A 16,891-nucleotide genomic window follows, 5' to 3' on the forward strand; every position below is an offset into this window, starting at 1 on the left:
GTGTTTTTGACAATGTATTTCAAGGGTAAAATCTGTAGCCATAATGTTGACTACATTTGTGACATAATGTCTTTTGAACTGCCCATCACTAAATGTAGAGTGCTAAGCTATATGCCCCAACATGGCTGGGATTTTTTACAGGTCCGTATTTACTAAGCATCTAAGAAAATGCAAACAGCGGGTATCTTAAAACTTTTTCAAATCATTGAGCAAGCATGCCTCACTGCAGATCTGAGCGAGCCATACCTGCAGCAGCAAGACGGTCATTTGGTTCCAGCTTTTCACATCTTGCCCTTTCTTCTAAGATGTGGAAATAATAAAATCCAGTTACTAACAACTGCAATTGCAGCTTATGGTGCAGAAACAGGTGTCAGTAACTACAAATAGTAAAAAAATTGATTATAACCGTGCCCCTTTTACAACTATCCCTTAACTTTCTTCTGTCTGTTTCAAACCGAGAGCAGTCAGAACTGCTAGGGCAAGTCCTTGGTACCCTCGCAGTTGTAAACGCAGCATTTTAAAGTAGTTTTGCATTTCTGTTCCTATTGAAAGAAATGGAGCCCTTACCTTTATTTAGGACTTACCTAGTATTAAGTTGCTGGCTGCTGGTTCAAACGCACATAGTTGCTAGGTTGTTAGCATTACCTAAAAGCCAGGCACAAAATACGCTGCTGCTTGCCCAGATAGTAGTCTGGGACAAGGAGGAGAAAGTATTGGGAGGCAGGGAGAGTGAACTGGGCCCATGGTAAGTAGGGTGAGGACACAAATCTGTAGGAAATGAGGCTTTGTTGTTCTAGGGCTAGTGAAAAAGCTCGTCTAGGTTTGGTTTGAATTTATGCCTAGTTCATGCTGATAAACATGCTGCCTGCAGCTTCACATTTAACAGTTAGTGAAACTGTATACAAAATCATGAATTATTCTATTACCTCCTTGATCATCTTATGCCGTTGGTTATTTTTACCTAACACAGTTCATTACCACTTTGGCCATTTTTCCATCTGTGTTTGTATCCAATCCTCATTACTTGAAAGGTTTAGTAGAAAGCAGATACCATGTAGTGTCATGTGCCACTATATATCAGAATACTGTACAGACATGAAGTGTCAAATATGAGAGACGATCATTCAAGTAAATCATTACTCTTACTTAAAAAGGTGTGGTCGTAGTTTTACTAAGCAAAGTACTGCTCCGGGCCGCAGTTTGTCAATACGTTATATTGTCCCTACCCAGATTGTGTAACTGCGCGAGCTTAAATTGTTTGACTGGATAAGATTGTATGCCTTGGCTCAAAATGGCTTTAAAAAGTCAACTTGCCACTACACAGCATAGGTGCCAGCAGGAGGGTCTAGATTACCGGAGTGCAGGGAGTATCAGAGTCCAGGTACAAGAATTAAAGGAAAGCTTTGAAAAGTGAGGTTCTTTTACGTTGATGAAGTTGTCTTTTATCAGTTTGTTCCAGATGGGAAAAAGATGTCTGAACTTTTTTAAGAAGAAAAAAATTCATTTTGGTACAATGTTTAGCATCTCCATGATGCTGCTCCACAAAGGAGCATGACACTAGAGGTGATCCAGACAGACATAGGACAAATGTATGCTGAATAAGGCTTAAGTCTGTATTTGTTATCACTGGTTTTTCCAGTGATGCTGTAAGTTCAGCTGCTTCTTGAATCCTATGATTTAATAGTAGCAATAAGGTCTTAAATGTAGATTGCACTCGAAGCTCAAGCAGCCTGTAGCTGCAGAACTTGTAATACACGTCTTGAGAAGATGAGAGCTAAAGTAACAATGAATTTCACACAACTTTCAATGTAAAAGCAAAGATATTATTCTGAGAAGTGCTCTATTAATTGGAATCAATATTGCTCCCTTAACGGCAGTAACAAAACTCCTGGTTCCAGGAGATCCACTGCTGCATCCATTTCATTTCGTTCTGTTGAGGGCCTTTTCTATCTGCCTTATAACCCTCTTCCTGTAGCACTTTTCAGGGAGGTACTTGGCTGCCATTTGTTGTTCATAACTCTTTCTTCCATTCCAAGCTAAAAGGAAATTTGTGCTGTTTATTGTTTATTTAAAATGTATTCCTTTCAGTCTGCTGTGCTATGTACGTTTTTTACTAAAGCCAAGAACTGCAACTCTCTAAACAAAAAAGAACAGCTTTTTTCCGGCAAAAAGAAAAGTTACCTGGTGACAGGCTGTGGTTAAGGAGCAAATACACTGAATTATAGTCCTTCAGGGAATCTTCAGGGTGCAGTGGCCCAGTTCATGGCGTGCCTGGAAGATAAGGAAAGAAACAAGAGCACTTTGATAATTTCTTGGATTGCTTGGGGGCGGGCTTGCTGCATTCTGGTATTAGCAGAGCCATAAAGGCAGATGACTTCATATCCCCTATTTTGTACTGCTGTAATTCAGCCAGGAGGTGATGAAGTCATGTTTTATTGAGACCATGTCATCACTTGCCAGGATGGGACAAAGTCTCCTTGCCAACTACAGATGGTAAAAAGCATTATTCACAAGCTCTATTATATGAGGGCTTTGCTGAGACAGAACTTTCTCATACACACACACAAAAAATTGTCCTTTATTGTCCTTTATTTGGGATGTTATTTGTGCTGTTTGCTAGCACGTGCTTAACAACAATTATCTCTTCATGAATTCAACCTTGTGAATAAAATCCTTAAGGTGCAAGGTCAGCTTTCAGATGAACGTGCATGTGAGGGAGCAGCAAGAGTGGGCTGCTGCGCAAGAGGAGGCGAGCCGGGAGCAGAGGGTGGATGACAAGGCACAGGGACAGTCACTTCACTAGAAGGGGTCACCATCCCACAGCACCCAAATAAGAAGAGCAAGGCAGATCCGGTGACAATAACCAGCCAAAACTCCAGTGAGCACCAGGCAAGTCTGCAGGGAGGAGGCTGTGCCAAGGTGGGGCTGGGTGTCAAATGGGGGTTGGGGCACAAGGCGGGGTGCAGGACTGGGGCCACTGCGTTCGGACAGGGCCTCAGCTGAAATGTGGCTCCTGCTGCTGCTCCAGCCCTGCTCACCACCACTGAGACAGTCAGGCAGTGGCCTCAGGCAGGGGCAGAGCCCACAGCACCCACCGTCGGGACCCTATGCTGTCTGCACAGTTTAAAATGGGAGTAATTTTGGTGTACATGTTTCAAATCACATCTTAGCTGGGCATTTTCTTCTGTCTGTTCCTAAGAACTGGCAGGTGTGCTTCATGTGACCAGCCCTATCAGTGGCATTATTTGTTCTACAGCTTTTGATCGTTCTATAGCAACTATTGGTTTTGTTACATACACAAATAATAGTAGCAGGGTGGACACAAGGGTAAAGGGCCTTCAGTTCCTGATCCTCAAGCACGCACGCGTTTATTTTAACTATAAGGGTAACTCTATTGATACTCCATTATGCCTATAAAATCATAAGCGTAACAGGCCATGGTTACAGCATGGTCCTTTTCTATTTTCTTTTATGGTCCTGTGTAAAAGAAATAAAAATACATCTTATCCCAGAAGTTCAAGAATTTTGTTTCTAACTAGATTTTTTTAAAAATTTTTAATTAGATTTTAAAAATTTGAGGGACCTGAACAAGCTTGAGAAGTGGGCCCTTGTGAACCTCATCAGGTTCAACAAGGCCAAGTGCAAGGTCCTGCGCTTGGGTCGGGGCAATGCCCAGTATCAATACAGGCTGGGGGATGAAGGGATTGAGAGCAGCCCTGAGGAGAAGGACTTGGGGGTACTGGTGGATGAAGAGCTGGACATGAGCCAGCAATGTGCGCTCACAACCCAAAAAGCCAACTGTATCCTGGGCTGCATCAAAAGAAGTGTGGCCAGCAGGTCGAGGGAGGTGATTCTCCCCCTCTGCTCTGGTGAGACCGCACCTGGAGTACTGCGTCCAGCTCTGGGGCCCCCAACATAAGAGGGACATGGACCTGTTGGAGGGGGTCCAGAGGAGGGCCACAAAAATGATCGGAGGGATGGAAAACCTCTCCTATAAGGAAAGGCTGAGAGAGTTGGGGTTGTTCAGCCTGGAGAAGAGAAGGCTCCAGGGAGACCTTGTTTCTTCCTTTCGGTACTTAAAGGAGTCTTACAAGAAAGACGGGGACAAACTTTTTAGCAGGTCCTGTTGCGATAGGACAAGGGATAATGGTTTTAAACTGAAGAGGGTAGATTTAGGTTGAGCATAAGGAGGAAATTCTTCACCATGAAGGTGGTGAAGCACTGGAACAGGTTGCGCAGATAGGCTGGTAGAAGCCCCATCCTTGGAAACATTTGAGGTCAGGTTGGACGGGGCTCTGAGCAACCTGACCTAGTTGAAGATGTCCCTGCTCATTGCAGGGGCTATGATTCTAAATTTTCTTAAATGTATGCAAGTGTCTGAGAACCAGTGTTGTCTCAAAAAAAAAAAGATGGTAGCTACATCCCACAAGGCATCAAGTGCAAAATAGAGTAATTTATTTCCTCCACTTCTAAATGCAGATTTTTTTTTTCTTTTTAAAACACAAAATAATGCCATAACCGATTAGAACTTAGGTCTTAGAATTACTGTAATTTAAAAAGGCCATTTTTCTATGCCTCCAGCACTTACTTGTATTTTACTTTAGCATTGGATGAAAGCAGATCCCAGGAAAAAAGTACTTAAAAAATTTCAAAGTCCGGCTTTATTAAATAAGAACGGGTCTAATATAATCAGATTTGCCTCTAGCATATTCTGCCTTTTAATAATCCTGCTCCTGTCAGTAGGAGACATTTCCTTTTGATGATACCGAGGTCTTGTTTTCCATTCCTTGGGCTGTGTTGTAAATCTGATCCAAAACAAGGTGACTCTGCAAGTGGCAATTCCAGTCCGATGGCATCTCCCTTATGATTGGAAGCATGTGATGACTGCTCAAGAAACGGGTGTTTCAAATGCTCTTTCCTTATGCCTGTCATTGGCTATTCCTCTTGGTGATGTGGGAACCTCTTTATATACACTTCAATGATTTCTGCTCTTTTCATTTTAATTACATTTTGCCCTGTCCTCGTGATAAGTTCTAAGAGCACGGGAAAGACTATCAGCAGCTTCTTTAGACTTTTTTCCTGAGATCTTGTTTAAAACAGTCAAGTTGACGTTATTCTGAATTACCACAGAAAAAAAGCATCTGACTACACTTTCTGAATAGCATACTTTGGAGTTTGGTTAGTTCCCTCACCGACACACGTATATTTTTAAATGTCTCTACCTGTAAAGCGAAGCTGCCTTACCATCAATAGTTTGCTTGCGTGGGGCCCTTGACATGGAGCACAGTGAGACTACCGCCTTTAATAAATAACTCTGACCTGCAAATACTATATAAAGGCGTTTTAACGCTTAATAATTCAGAGCAGTCTAGAGCAAATACGAGTCTTATCCTCTTGCAATGGAACAGTCGTCCTTCTTTTAAATGTCATGCGACAGCGATCACTATGGGATCACGTATGGCCCTCTGTGGACGCTTCAGTGCTGTGCGTTTGCCGAGAGCGAAGCCGATCCCACTGCCGTGCTCGCCAAGTCCAAAACTTTTTCGCAGGTCCGCGGCTGAACGCACGCTCCCCCCCGCCTCGCGGCGGGACGCCAGCGCCCACGGCGCGTCCCCGTCCGCGCCGCCACCCGCGTTCCCGGCCGGGGGCGGGGCCTCGAGGGGCGGGTGGGGCGAGCCGCACCTCTGCCCCTCCCCGAGAGGGCGGGGCCGGGTGGCTCCGGGGTCCCGACCGTGCTCGGCTCACGTGATCCCCTCGGGCCCCGCCCCCTGCCCGCTCCGCCATGTTGTTTCTTCTTTCCCCAGCGCCCGGTGGCGGCTTCGGGCGGTGGCGCAGCCCGGGCTCGGGACCGGCGGCAGTTCCCTTCCCGTCGGTAGGTATGGGCCGGTGTGGCGGGGTCTCCCGCGTCTCAGTCCCTTTTCCCCGGCAGGCGCGGGGCCGGCAGTGGCCGCTGGCTCCGGGGCCGGTGTCTCGGGGAGGGCGGCTCGCGCCGAGGACTCCCTCCTCGCCCGCGGCTGGGGGCTGAGGGGGCCGCGCTCCCACCCCGGCAGCCTTGGGAGGCGGGCGGGGGGAGCGCTCTGGAGCTGGCTGGGGTTTCGTTATTTTCCTTCTCCCTGGCTCTCGCCTTACTGCTCTCCGCCCCGAGCTCTGCCGGCTGCCGGGCGCTCCCTGGTGCTCGCTCGGTAGCTGCTGGCCTCCGGGGAGCAGGAGGTGAGCCCCGGCCGCCGCCCCCGCCCGCGGTGCGCCCCTTGCCGGGGCCGCGGTGGGAGAGGGCCCCGGGCGCTCCTCGAAGCCGGTGCGGACGGCGGGGGAGCGTGGCGTGATCGGGGATCCCGTGACTCTGGGGCATGCGGCGGCTCCTTTGGGAAACGGCTCCTACCAGGCCATTCCCAGCCGGTGCACGGTCAGTTTCCGACTCCACAGTGCTTCCTCAGCACTGATAAAGATCTCTGATCTGTTTGGGTGAAACTCGGTTTCGTAACTGTCCCCTCAACACCTTTCAAACCGAAAAGACAAAAAAAAAAAATCCTTTTATCGCCTTTTCCTGTTGCTGTCTGCTGAAGGACTTCTGTGTTCCCAAGGGGACCCTGAGCAATGTCGGTTTTAGTTCTTCTTTTTCGGACCAGTGACTTGATTTAGCTCTCCTTTGCAACGGCCAGTTGCTTTTCTAATCGTGGCAGATGGCTACACAAACTTAAATGTGGTGGTGGCTGGAGAACCAAAAGGATTCGGTTAAGATTGTTGAATCGCTTACATCTGAGTGGTTAATGAACAGTTTCAGTGTGTTCCCTGTTAAATGTAACTTGTGCAAAATAATTGAACTAAAAGGAATAGTGCAAGAAAACTACTTTTAAAAACCTATGTTAGTGGCCTTTCTAGCAAGGTTACATATAACTAGATACGTGGAGAGCACTTAATTTTATTAGCTTGGGTGGGGTAGGCAAGTAGGGAACTCCTTAGCTAAATTTTGTTTTGGAATTAAAACGCCTGTCTGCAGATAGCTGTCGTGCAGTCTGCTGCCCTACATGTTGTTTTCCTTCTTTTCTTCTTGTCCACAATAATTAACAGCTCTATTAAATAAGCATGTGGCTTTTATTTGTCTTTACTTCTAAAGTGTTGTACAACACTGAAATTGTCAGTACTTGCTTTTTTTAGAGCAAGGGTGGTTGTGGTTGGGTTTTTTGGGGGATTTTTTTATGTGACCTTATAGTAGCTTAAAGGTAGCAAGCTGTAATGGCAAACTGTAGTGAGAGCTATTTCTCAGACATACCCAAAATAAATCAAAAACTTTTTTGTCCTGGCATTTCTATTTCTAGAGAAACCTAACCAAAGGATGGCACGACTACATTTGTGTTTCAGTATCAACGTGGAATTTATAATGAACTGTTATTTTTCTCTTGTCTTCTTTCAGGTTGTATGGAGCTCTGTTTGTTGCCTTAATTTCAGTAAAGCCTTTTCTGTTAAGTTAAAAATAGGGACTGTATAGATAAAAACCAAAGTTCTAGCAGTCCTTGTTTTTCTTCTGAGTGCTCAAACAAACGATCAGTTTCCTTAAATTGAAAATATGTGAAAAAAAGTTGCAGAGGGCCAAATGAAGTATTTGGATTTCAATCTGTATTTTATTTTGTGTCAATTTACTAATAAATCATGAGAAACAGATTTTTCAGCTCCTTAGGACTGGGATTTTACATAAATATTTCACAATGAATAAAAAATTACCAGCAAAAAGGTTTGTAAGAAGTCCTTAAGGGTTGTTTTTTATAATGTTCATTCTTCTTGGTGTTTTGTTTTTGTTTTTGTTCTCTACAGAGTAGATAGTATGTTGGCCTGGTACAGTGTAACCCACTTAATCCCTTAGGGATGGGCTTTGGTCATATAGTTATATTGGGAAGGATATGAATGCACAATGTAGCCTGACCAATAGAGGCTGCTATTGCTAAGAGTCCCCGGTGGAAAAGGGAAGCTAATGCAAGGGAGAAAGATGAGCACATATGGGCAGAAATAATTGCTTGATAAGTTATTGAAAGAGTGGAAGCAGTAACAGAGAAGTAGGCTGCAAGGAGAATGTCAGTTAACTCATGAATTGTTAGAAATGTTGGACCAAGAGCAGTGGCACTAAGGGTGTTTTGAAGTTGGCTGAAAGTAATAGAATATTTAAGTTGGGAGATGCTCAGCTGTGAGCTGCTGAGAAATGTCAACACCGATTAAATCAGAATAAATAAGTTTGCTCATTCTCCTTGAATGTGGGGGCACAAGATGGAAAGTGAAGGCCAGGTCTGTGCAAGATTAAACTAGCAGAGGTATAAATGTAGGTGTTTTTCTTGACAGGTTTTGCTCATTAGGTTTGTGGCTAGATGTAAGTTAGACTAAATGAAGTGATTCTGGCAGTAGGTATTGGGATAATTTCATGATCCAGGGGTTATGTGAGCTTAAGGATTCCTTCCCTTGACTGCTGCTTCTTTCATAGTCCCGAGTCATGCCAGGCAACTGTTTGAACTAGAGTACTGAACTACACAGGAGTTAAATAATGTTACAAAGAAACCCCAAAGTGTAACTTTTTGGTCATACAAATGAGTGGCAACAGCTGTGTGTCAGTTCAGTTTGGGTTGTGTTCATATTACAAGTTATTATGAATAAACTGGTGATACTCTGGTGTTAGATAAAGCGTATCTAGACTGCTTACAACTAGAGGCAATTTTTAGATAACCTGTCATCAAATTATTAAAGACTGCCCAACAGAAAACACAAACCACCTTCACAGTGCAGTGGTGAAATCATAGATAAAGGAAGGAAGACCTGAAAGATGATTTGGATCTCAGTAGGTTGAGCCATATGATTGAAGGGCTTCCAGGCTTCCAAAGAACTAGGCAGCTGACAAATGGCGTCAGTAAAGGGGTGTTCCTGATCCACAGCTCTTTTGTCGGTACACTGCGGAGGGGAAGGTCAGTTTGGAGGCTGATTAATGTCTGAGCTTGTCATGCATTCAAAAGTACAAAGTGTGTAGCATCTTGATTACATATCTCTATGCTTCCCTTTGAATTGAGAGCAAAATGTTTCAAGGTCAGTCAGGCTTGTGGCCTCTGATGCACTAAAAAGCCGTTCTTGTGCCACTTAATTGGCCAAGGCATAAACCAGTACCTTCTGAATACAAGAAGAGGGATTGGCTAAGTAGAGAAAAAGGGAGAAAATTTGCTCCTGTCCTTTCTTTTCAGATTTCTGGAAACTTGCAGTTCTGCTGTAGGTGACAAGTACAACTACTCTGTAGTGATTGAGGGCTGAGAGATGTAAAAACTCCACAAACAGTAAGTGTAAGTGTTGAAAACTACTTTACCTAGTTCTGGATTCTGCCCCTGGTCCTGCAACTCTGATAGTTCTTGGGGGGGGGGCGGTTCAGACATTTTACAGAGAAGCAATTTATATCATTTTTTGATGAGCCACTGTAATTAACAGACCACAGAAACAACTTTTTTCTATGCTAGCCTGGTAAATATTGTCAAATGCTTTCCCAGTGTTAAGAAAAAAAAATTACTAATGAGGGAGTAAGTTTACATTATGTTATTGAAAGGCCAGTGGTTTTGTCAGACAAAATACTTGAAGTGTTTGTGTGCCTGTTAAGCTATTAATGTGTGATACCTGTGGCTTAACAAAATAAGGTGGCTTAGCAAAGAAAACTGTGAATAAGCTTCAAAGCTGAAATGGATGTGTTGTATATGTGTAAATTTGAGGACAGGAAGTTATGAAATGTGGTCAGTGTTATTGTTATGCTAGTTATGGAACTGCTAATTCTGCTTGTCAGTAACTTTGAGAATGTTTTTTCTTAAATCTTTAACAAAGATGGCTCCTTTTTTTAAGAAGTCTTGGCTGAAAGCATATTAGGCTGTAAATAAACGTGATTAGCTGGAACAAACTTGAGTCTGCCTTACCTTGGGTTTTTTTTTCCTTTTCCAAGTCACATAACTTCAGTTAAAGGACAGCATACCACATATCTTCAAGGAAACCTTTGGGTTTAGTCTTGATTTCATGTAGCAGGTGGTACATCAATGATCACTGGCTGAAAATGGTGCTTGAAATAAATTTTCTTGCCCGTTTCCAAGTTAAAAGTAGGTACAAGTGGAGAAACAATAGTCTGGAAATTTGAAGTGTCCCTTACATCAGTTTCCTCAAGAATACTGAGGGAATTCAGTGGTGCTATTGCAACAGATCCAATTTTTGATGTTTTTATGAAAAAAGGGGGTAGAGGTGAGATTTCAGTTGCTGTGTGGTTTGGGGTTTTCTTATGGTGTGCTGCTGTGCCTGGAATCAGTATGGTAAAAGTGAAACTACAAATTGGTCTAATTGACTCAGTTTGCTTAATAGTTTTAGTGTGCTTGCTGACATCATAGATACAATGCAATTACTGTGTTAGCTAACAGTATTTTTCCACAGACATAAATTGAATTCAGCACCTGTCTTCAGCCTTCAGTACTCTGGTATAAGCAGGTCCTCTTTAATCTATTAAATTATTTTCATAGTAAAAAAAAAAGACAAATTCCTAAACTAAGTTTGTATGTTCCTGCTATGGTTATCTAGACCAAGAATCTTGCTTTTCTTTGAGTGCTGCCTCAGTACCTAAGTGTTAAAAGAGGTAATTGTACTCAAAATAAAAAGGCAGCTATGAAGCTGACAGTCACGGAATTAAGAAAATCTAGATGGATAGATTGGACAAGGCAGTGGTGTTTCTCTAAGCTTTGAGGGGCTGGGAATCAAAGATTTTGTAATGCACACTGATTTTTTTGAAGTTGCTTAGCATGTTGTTTTTAGTTGTGCCAGCAAATGTTTGGACTGCTAATGGAAATGTTTCAGACTTGTAATTCAGCTCACTGTTTAAAAGGAAGATTCTGGGAGGTGACAATTAATTAAGTTACTATTTGTATTATGGTATATGATCATGATAGAAATGGTGCTTAGTAGAAACTGTTCCCTGTTTTTAACAGGAATATTGTAGTCAGTGGTCTAAGAACTTGAGTCCTTTTAAGTTGGTGGAGGCAATTCAGAGATAGTTATCAAAATGGACCAGCGTGGGACTGCTTTTTATTTGCTCTGCGTTTCTTTGAGTATTGAAATAATAGAACACCATGCAGGAAAAATCTTCTCTTTAGACTCCTGTGTGTACTAGGCTGAGACTACTCTTACTGTGCTGCATAATTAGTTTAATGTAAGAAATAACTGGAACAACTAGTTGTCTGTAATTCTGTGGTCTTGGTTAAAAAAATCAGATGCACATTGGAAATTAAGTTTTTGTTTTGTTTTCAGATGCTGAATGATGATTTAAACTGTACTATTAAGGTAATAAATCTTCAGAAATACGGTATCAGATGTTTTCTGTTCCTTTCAAAAACATTGTCAAAAAGCACATTATACCGATGATTTCAAAGTATGTAATAGGAGAAATAACATCAATTCTCCAGGCATCTTAAGGATTTTACTGTTATTTTTTTTGTTGGGGTATTAAGGCTTCCTAACTTGGGGGGGGGGGGGAATTACAAAAACTGAGCTCTTTAAAAATCTTAACTTATTTAAAGATTTGTAAGTGGAAAAAATACAGCAGCCTACTGTGCTGAAAACTACCATCCTGGTTCTGCAGATACTGTAAATCACATAATCAGTGGGGCTGCAGTTGAGTCCCTTATAGAGTAAAAAAAACTGTAATTGTATAAAGTCTTTGCTGCTTCCAAACAAAAATGCTTTTTAATGCCTTTAAACATGCCGCTTTGCTGTTTCAGATCCAGCTTGTAAGTATGTACTTAAATGACTGAACATACATCCCATTTATTTTGGATTAAACTTTACAAAAGCATTAACTGCTAGCTAAGCATGACAGCTTCTACTGTGGAAGCTGAATGTCCTGAAGATTGATGTTGCCTGCAACGTCCTGATATGAAATACTCACTTCTCAGTCCTGGGAGCCTTTGTGTAGAAGGACCAGTTTGGTTCTAGTTGAAAAGACACTTTCAACGGTTTGTGGCTGATCTGTAATTGTCTGGAAGTATTTTTATGGTCATCAGTCTCCTAGACCTTACTGTAATGGTCCATATAGTTGAAATTGTGCAAATTAACTTCTCGGGTTCTGGATGCACAGAAGTACTAGATACTGTTAACAGAGTTTTCTTACTTTTGTTTAAAATGTGGCTTCATGGAGAATTTTATGATAATAACTGCAGTTCTTCAAACTGTAGAAGCTAAAGAAACAAGTGCATAGTAGCAGTCAGAACTACGTAAGTCAATTTTTATTCACATTGTCTTCTAGGGAGCTTGTGATTTCAGTAGGACAGAAAAAAATAATCGTAACTTGTTCCTACACTGAAGTGGAAGAACAGGGGAACGTTCAGTACCCTCTGTTCTCATGAATGCATTATTTATTAAGAAGATGTTACTATCTAATGGTGTAGCTCAAATAACTTATTCATTAACCAGTAGTAGGAATTAGGGAGATAAGTGAAGACACTGCACCATTTTAAATATTTCAGCATGAAGGTGGAAGTCATGTGCAAGTAGGCTGGTGACTCTAAGGTTTTTTGCATACATAAAAAGGTATGTGTTCATATCCTGAGCCATAGCGATTATCCCATAGCTTGTAGCTCTTAAGCAGTTTTAACATTGTTGTGATACAAACCTGTAGAAATATTAAGGATTTATAAACACTGTTTCTAATTACACAGTATGAATGAATAAAATTACTTGCTCTGAACAAATTTTTAATGGAAGCAGCCACTGTTCCTTATATTTTGAAATTTCCTTGTGTTGAGGCTTCGGCTGTAGATCGTCTAACAAACATTCAAAGACGGAAAGTTAAAGACAAAAAAAATTCCTGCCATTTCTTGCTTCTTATGTATGCTGTGATTCTAAGGGAGCACAAAGTCATATGACTCTCATGCTAGCTTGTATCAGGTACTAATTCCATAACCATACTCTGTGGGTGATGTATGTGCCAGTAGTGCTAATTACAACTAGCAAGACTGCATTCCTTCCTTCAGACAAGGAGACGGACTAGGCAACTTATGACCCATTTCCATTTTAAATAGACACTATTTTCAGAGAAGCCTGTTTTGGCTGAATTACTTTGAGCTCTTTTAGTAACGGGTAGGTATAGGAACAGCAGTTTTCCTCATAAACTTAAGTTTGGGCTCTTTAAAATGTAACTATATCCCCAAGCAATTAAAACACTTTTTTACAGTATTAGATGACACTACTGTAATGAGGGCAAACCTTGGGCTGGCACAAAACACCAATGAGCTAACTACTTTTTTCTAAAAAAAAAAAAAAAAGAAAAAAAATCCTTTAACAGTAAAATCTGACAGTAAAAAAAGCTTCATTGGTGCCACTAATTCACCTTCCCTGTGCTGGCAGCCAGGCTCTTCACTAGTGCTTCCAGGCTTTTTGACAGTCTTACCACAGGAAGTTGACCCACACAAACTGAACTGTCAGTGTAGGCTTGGACTGAGTATTTGGCATTTGGAGTACCATTTGAAGTCACAACAGTGAATTTGCTTTTGTAGTAGTTGTAACAGCATTCCATTCACCACGGCTGTTCTGCAAGGAGTAAACTGTAAAATACTGAATGTTTTGTGTATCCGTACCTGGTCACCTGACTTCTAAAACAAAATTACAGTATTTGCGTTTGTTCTGTAGATAACTGTGTTCCCTGTGAGTTGATTTAAAATTACTTGTCTGGTGGCAATTTTTGGTGAAGTGCAGCAGTTATTCCAGTAAAACAGATAGTGTTCTGCTTTATTCCTAAAGCTTCCTCTTCACTTCTGCATGTTAAGAAGTAGCTTCGCTAATGAAATACGGCACTGAAGTGACTAGTTCAAGGCATGTGCTCTCTAAAATTCTTTCACTCAACTTTCTTCCATGGATCTTTTTCAGTGAATGTAAATGAATCGTTGCCCTCCTTGAATGTGATGTGATACCCCTTCTGCATAAATGTTGGAGGGTTTGGGGGTTTTAAGTGACAGAAAGTGTTAAAATTTTCTGCCCGCGACTCTTCCCTTTTTAATGATTTTCTTAATCTTTTACAGGTCTAGGAAACCAGCAGGATCTATTCCCATAACAATGGCAGCAAAATCATCACTCCTTAAAGTAATACTGCTAGGAGATGGTGGAGTTGGGAAGAGTTCCCTTATGAACAGATACGTCACAAACAAGTTTGATGCACAGCTGTTTCATACAATAGGTGTGGAATTCTTAAATAAGGAGTTGGAAGTCGATGGACATTTTGTTACAATGCAAATATGGGACACAGCAGGTCAGGAACGTTTTAGGAGCTTGCGGACTCCTTTCTATAGAGGTTCTGACTGTTGCCTGCTAACCTTCAGCGTGGATGACTCTCAAAGCTTCCAAAACTTAAGCAACTGGAAGAAAGAATTCATTTATTATGCAGATGTCAAGGAGCCTGAAAGTTTTCCGTTTGTGATACTGGGTAACAAAGTTGATATTGATGAAAGGCAAGTGTCTACAGAAGAAGCCCAAGACTGGTGCAGGAATAATGGCAACCATCCCTATTTTGAAACCAGCGCAAAAGATGCCACTAATGTTGCAGCAGCCTTTGAAGAAGCAGTTAGAAGAGTTCTAGCCTCTGAAGACAGATCGGATCACTTTATTCAAACAGATACTGTAAATCTTCATCGGAAACCGAAACCCAGTTCATCTTGTTGTTGACTTAATTTTTTTTTTTTTGCCAAATTACTTTTGACTAGATTGCTCTATGAAAGGATGGGGAAGGTATGGTAGATAAAATAACAAATGGGTTTCACTCTCACATTAAAATTGTAATATTCTGCTGCTTTCTTGGGAGCACAAGAAAAATTTCCATTCGTGAGTGATCCATTATTGAATTAGTGACACTTCCTGTTTAGGAAGGTGTCAAGTAAAAACATTAATATAAGAATGTAATTTGCCAACTTTATTCAAATGATAAAACTTGAAAGTTCTAGAAGCACTACTTTGGAGAAATGGTTCTGGAATTCAGACACAAAGATACTTTTATATGTGTATATTTTTATGAAATCAGCATTCCATTTTTGTTTCACTAGAAGTCCGTTTCTTAACAATGCTAGATATTAAACTTCAGTCTCACTGCATTCCTTTTGCTGTGAGTGGTACTTCATCTCAAATGTGTTCATTATAAGTTAACATAAGTTACCCTCAGGTCTTCTCTAGTTGCCTAATGTTGCTATAATTTGTGTAGGTTTTTAAGTGGGAAGTAAATTTCCTACATACTTAATGTCCATTTTCCTTTCATCTACTATTCTAACGCTGTACTAATTTTTCCAGCAGTTTAATGCAAGATATTGATGATTTTTTAAGTTCATACATGTCTTTGCCCTAAGTCCCATTCTAGCATGATCAATAAGGTAAAAAAAATCTGAGTAACTGAAGTATAACCATTTTTAGGTATGAAAAAGATACGCTTTATTCAGTCAGCTTTAATAGCACTTGAAGGGATCCACATTATGACAAATTTGTAAGAGAACTTGTAGTATACAGCCTTAAAGTTCCGAACTTCCTGTTCCTGTTAACCTGAGCTATGAATGTGTTTACCAGTAATCTCTGCACTGTGAAACTAAGGATTGGCAATACGTAGAGAACTCAGGAAGCTCTTGACTTACAGTAGATTGTGACAGCTTTCAGCCCTAATATAAGTAAATACCTACAGCTCGTGTCTCAGCTGAATTTGATCCTTATTTAATCTGCTATTTTAGGATATGGACTTATATTTAAGACAATGTCTTCTATATTACTGTACTCACTACATGATGATGAACAGAAGCAAATTCTGTGTTTAAGGGACAGTCTTTCTGCAGTAATGCAGATGAAACCACAGAAGGTGTATTTGAGGCTCTCCGTTGCAGTGAAATGGTAGAATACTTGTATGAGAAGTTGTTGAATGTTTGCTCTCAGAGTACCCACTGTGCTTGTAATAGCAAACCTGATAGGGCACTATTGCTTCAATGTGTTATCTGACTGCTAACAGACATGCACGTACATACACTGTGGACTTCAAAAGGAAGTCTGAGGCCTATAGGACAGGCCACGTTATTCGCTAAACTACACAGACTCTGCTTTCTGTACAGCAACTTTTTTGTTCCAATAGAAAAATCTTTCTTGAGAGTACAGTAACAGCAAGAGTGTTCTCTTAACATACCTGTTCAGTCTGTACCAGGTGTCATTATTTGGAAGTAAAGCTTGCAAAACAAACCCTTCTTGTCGCTCTTAATACACTTTTCTGAACATATTGTATTCTTGCTTGAACCTGTCCAGGACAACTTTACTCCACAGATCCGCTGCTCCTGCTTAAAAGTGACATCTGTTTACCTTTTGTACATTCTAAGTCTAATTCATTCTTACAGTCCTGCATATACAGCAACAGAACTGTGTTAAAGCTTCAGTCACCTAACAGCTGAGTATAGGCTGAGCTGCTACTTCTCTTATGTTTAATTTCTTAGCTAAATTCCTCTTAAGCTGAGAGAGCAAAAAGCTTTAAAAACTAAGATTGCTTGTGTTGGGGGCTGCTAAGCTAGTGACATGAAATTTTTGTAAAACACTACTACCTTACTACTTAAAGGCTCCTTTAACATTCATTTTAGTAAAGATAAGGTTGAAACAAAACAGGAGATGAAGTTACTGTGACCAGAGTACTATAGATATGATTCAAATAAGATTCCTAAAAGGAAACAATTAAGGATGAGAACCATTGTGGTCTTTCTTGTGCCTGTGAGTCCATCTGTCTTTTCCCATATGTCCCCTTTCCATGTAGCATCATGGTTACCAAGCCTCCATCTGAGAAGTAGGTTAAATAAAGTTAAATAAAATGTAATACAAAGTGTATTAATTGTGCCCTGGGACCTGCTGT

General features: G+C 41.1%; 1 protein-coding gene across 1 annotated transcript; it reads left to right on the forward strand.

Annotated features, from left to right (window-relative positions):
• Positions 1-14,063: 14,063 nt before the first annotated feature.
• Positions 14,064-16,749, forward strand: RAB9A (RAB9A, member RAS oncogene family). Its single transcript, XM_059819276.1, has one exon. The coding sequence runs from the start codon at positions 14,092-14,094 to the stop codon at positions 14,695-14,697; it is 606 nt and encodes a 201-aa protein (XP_059675259.1). The 5' UTR covers positions 14,064-14,091; the 3' UTR covers positions 14,698-16,749.
• Positions 16,750-16,891: the final 142 nt, after the last annotated feature.

Source organism: Gavia stellata, chromosome 1, assembly GCF_030936135.1.
Source record: "Gavia stellata isolate bGavSte3 chromosome 1, bGavSte3.hap2, whole genome shotgun sequence".
NCBI lineage: Eukaryota > Metazoa > Chordata > Aves > Gaviiformes > Gaviidae > Gavia > Gavia stellata.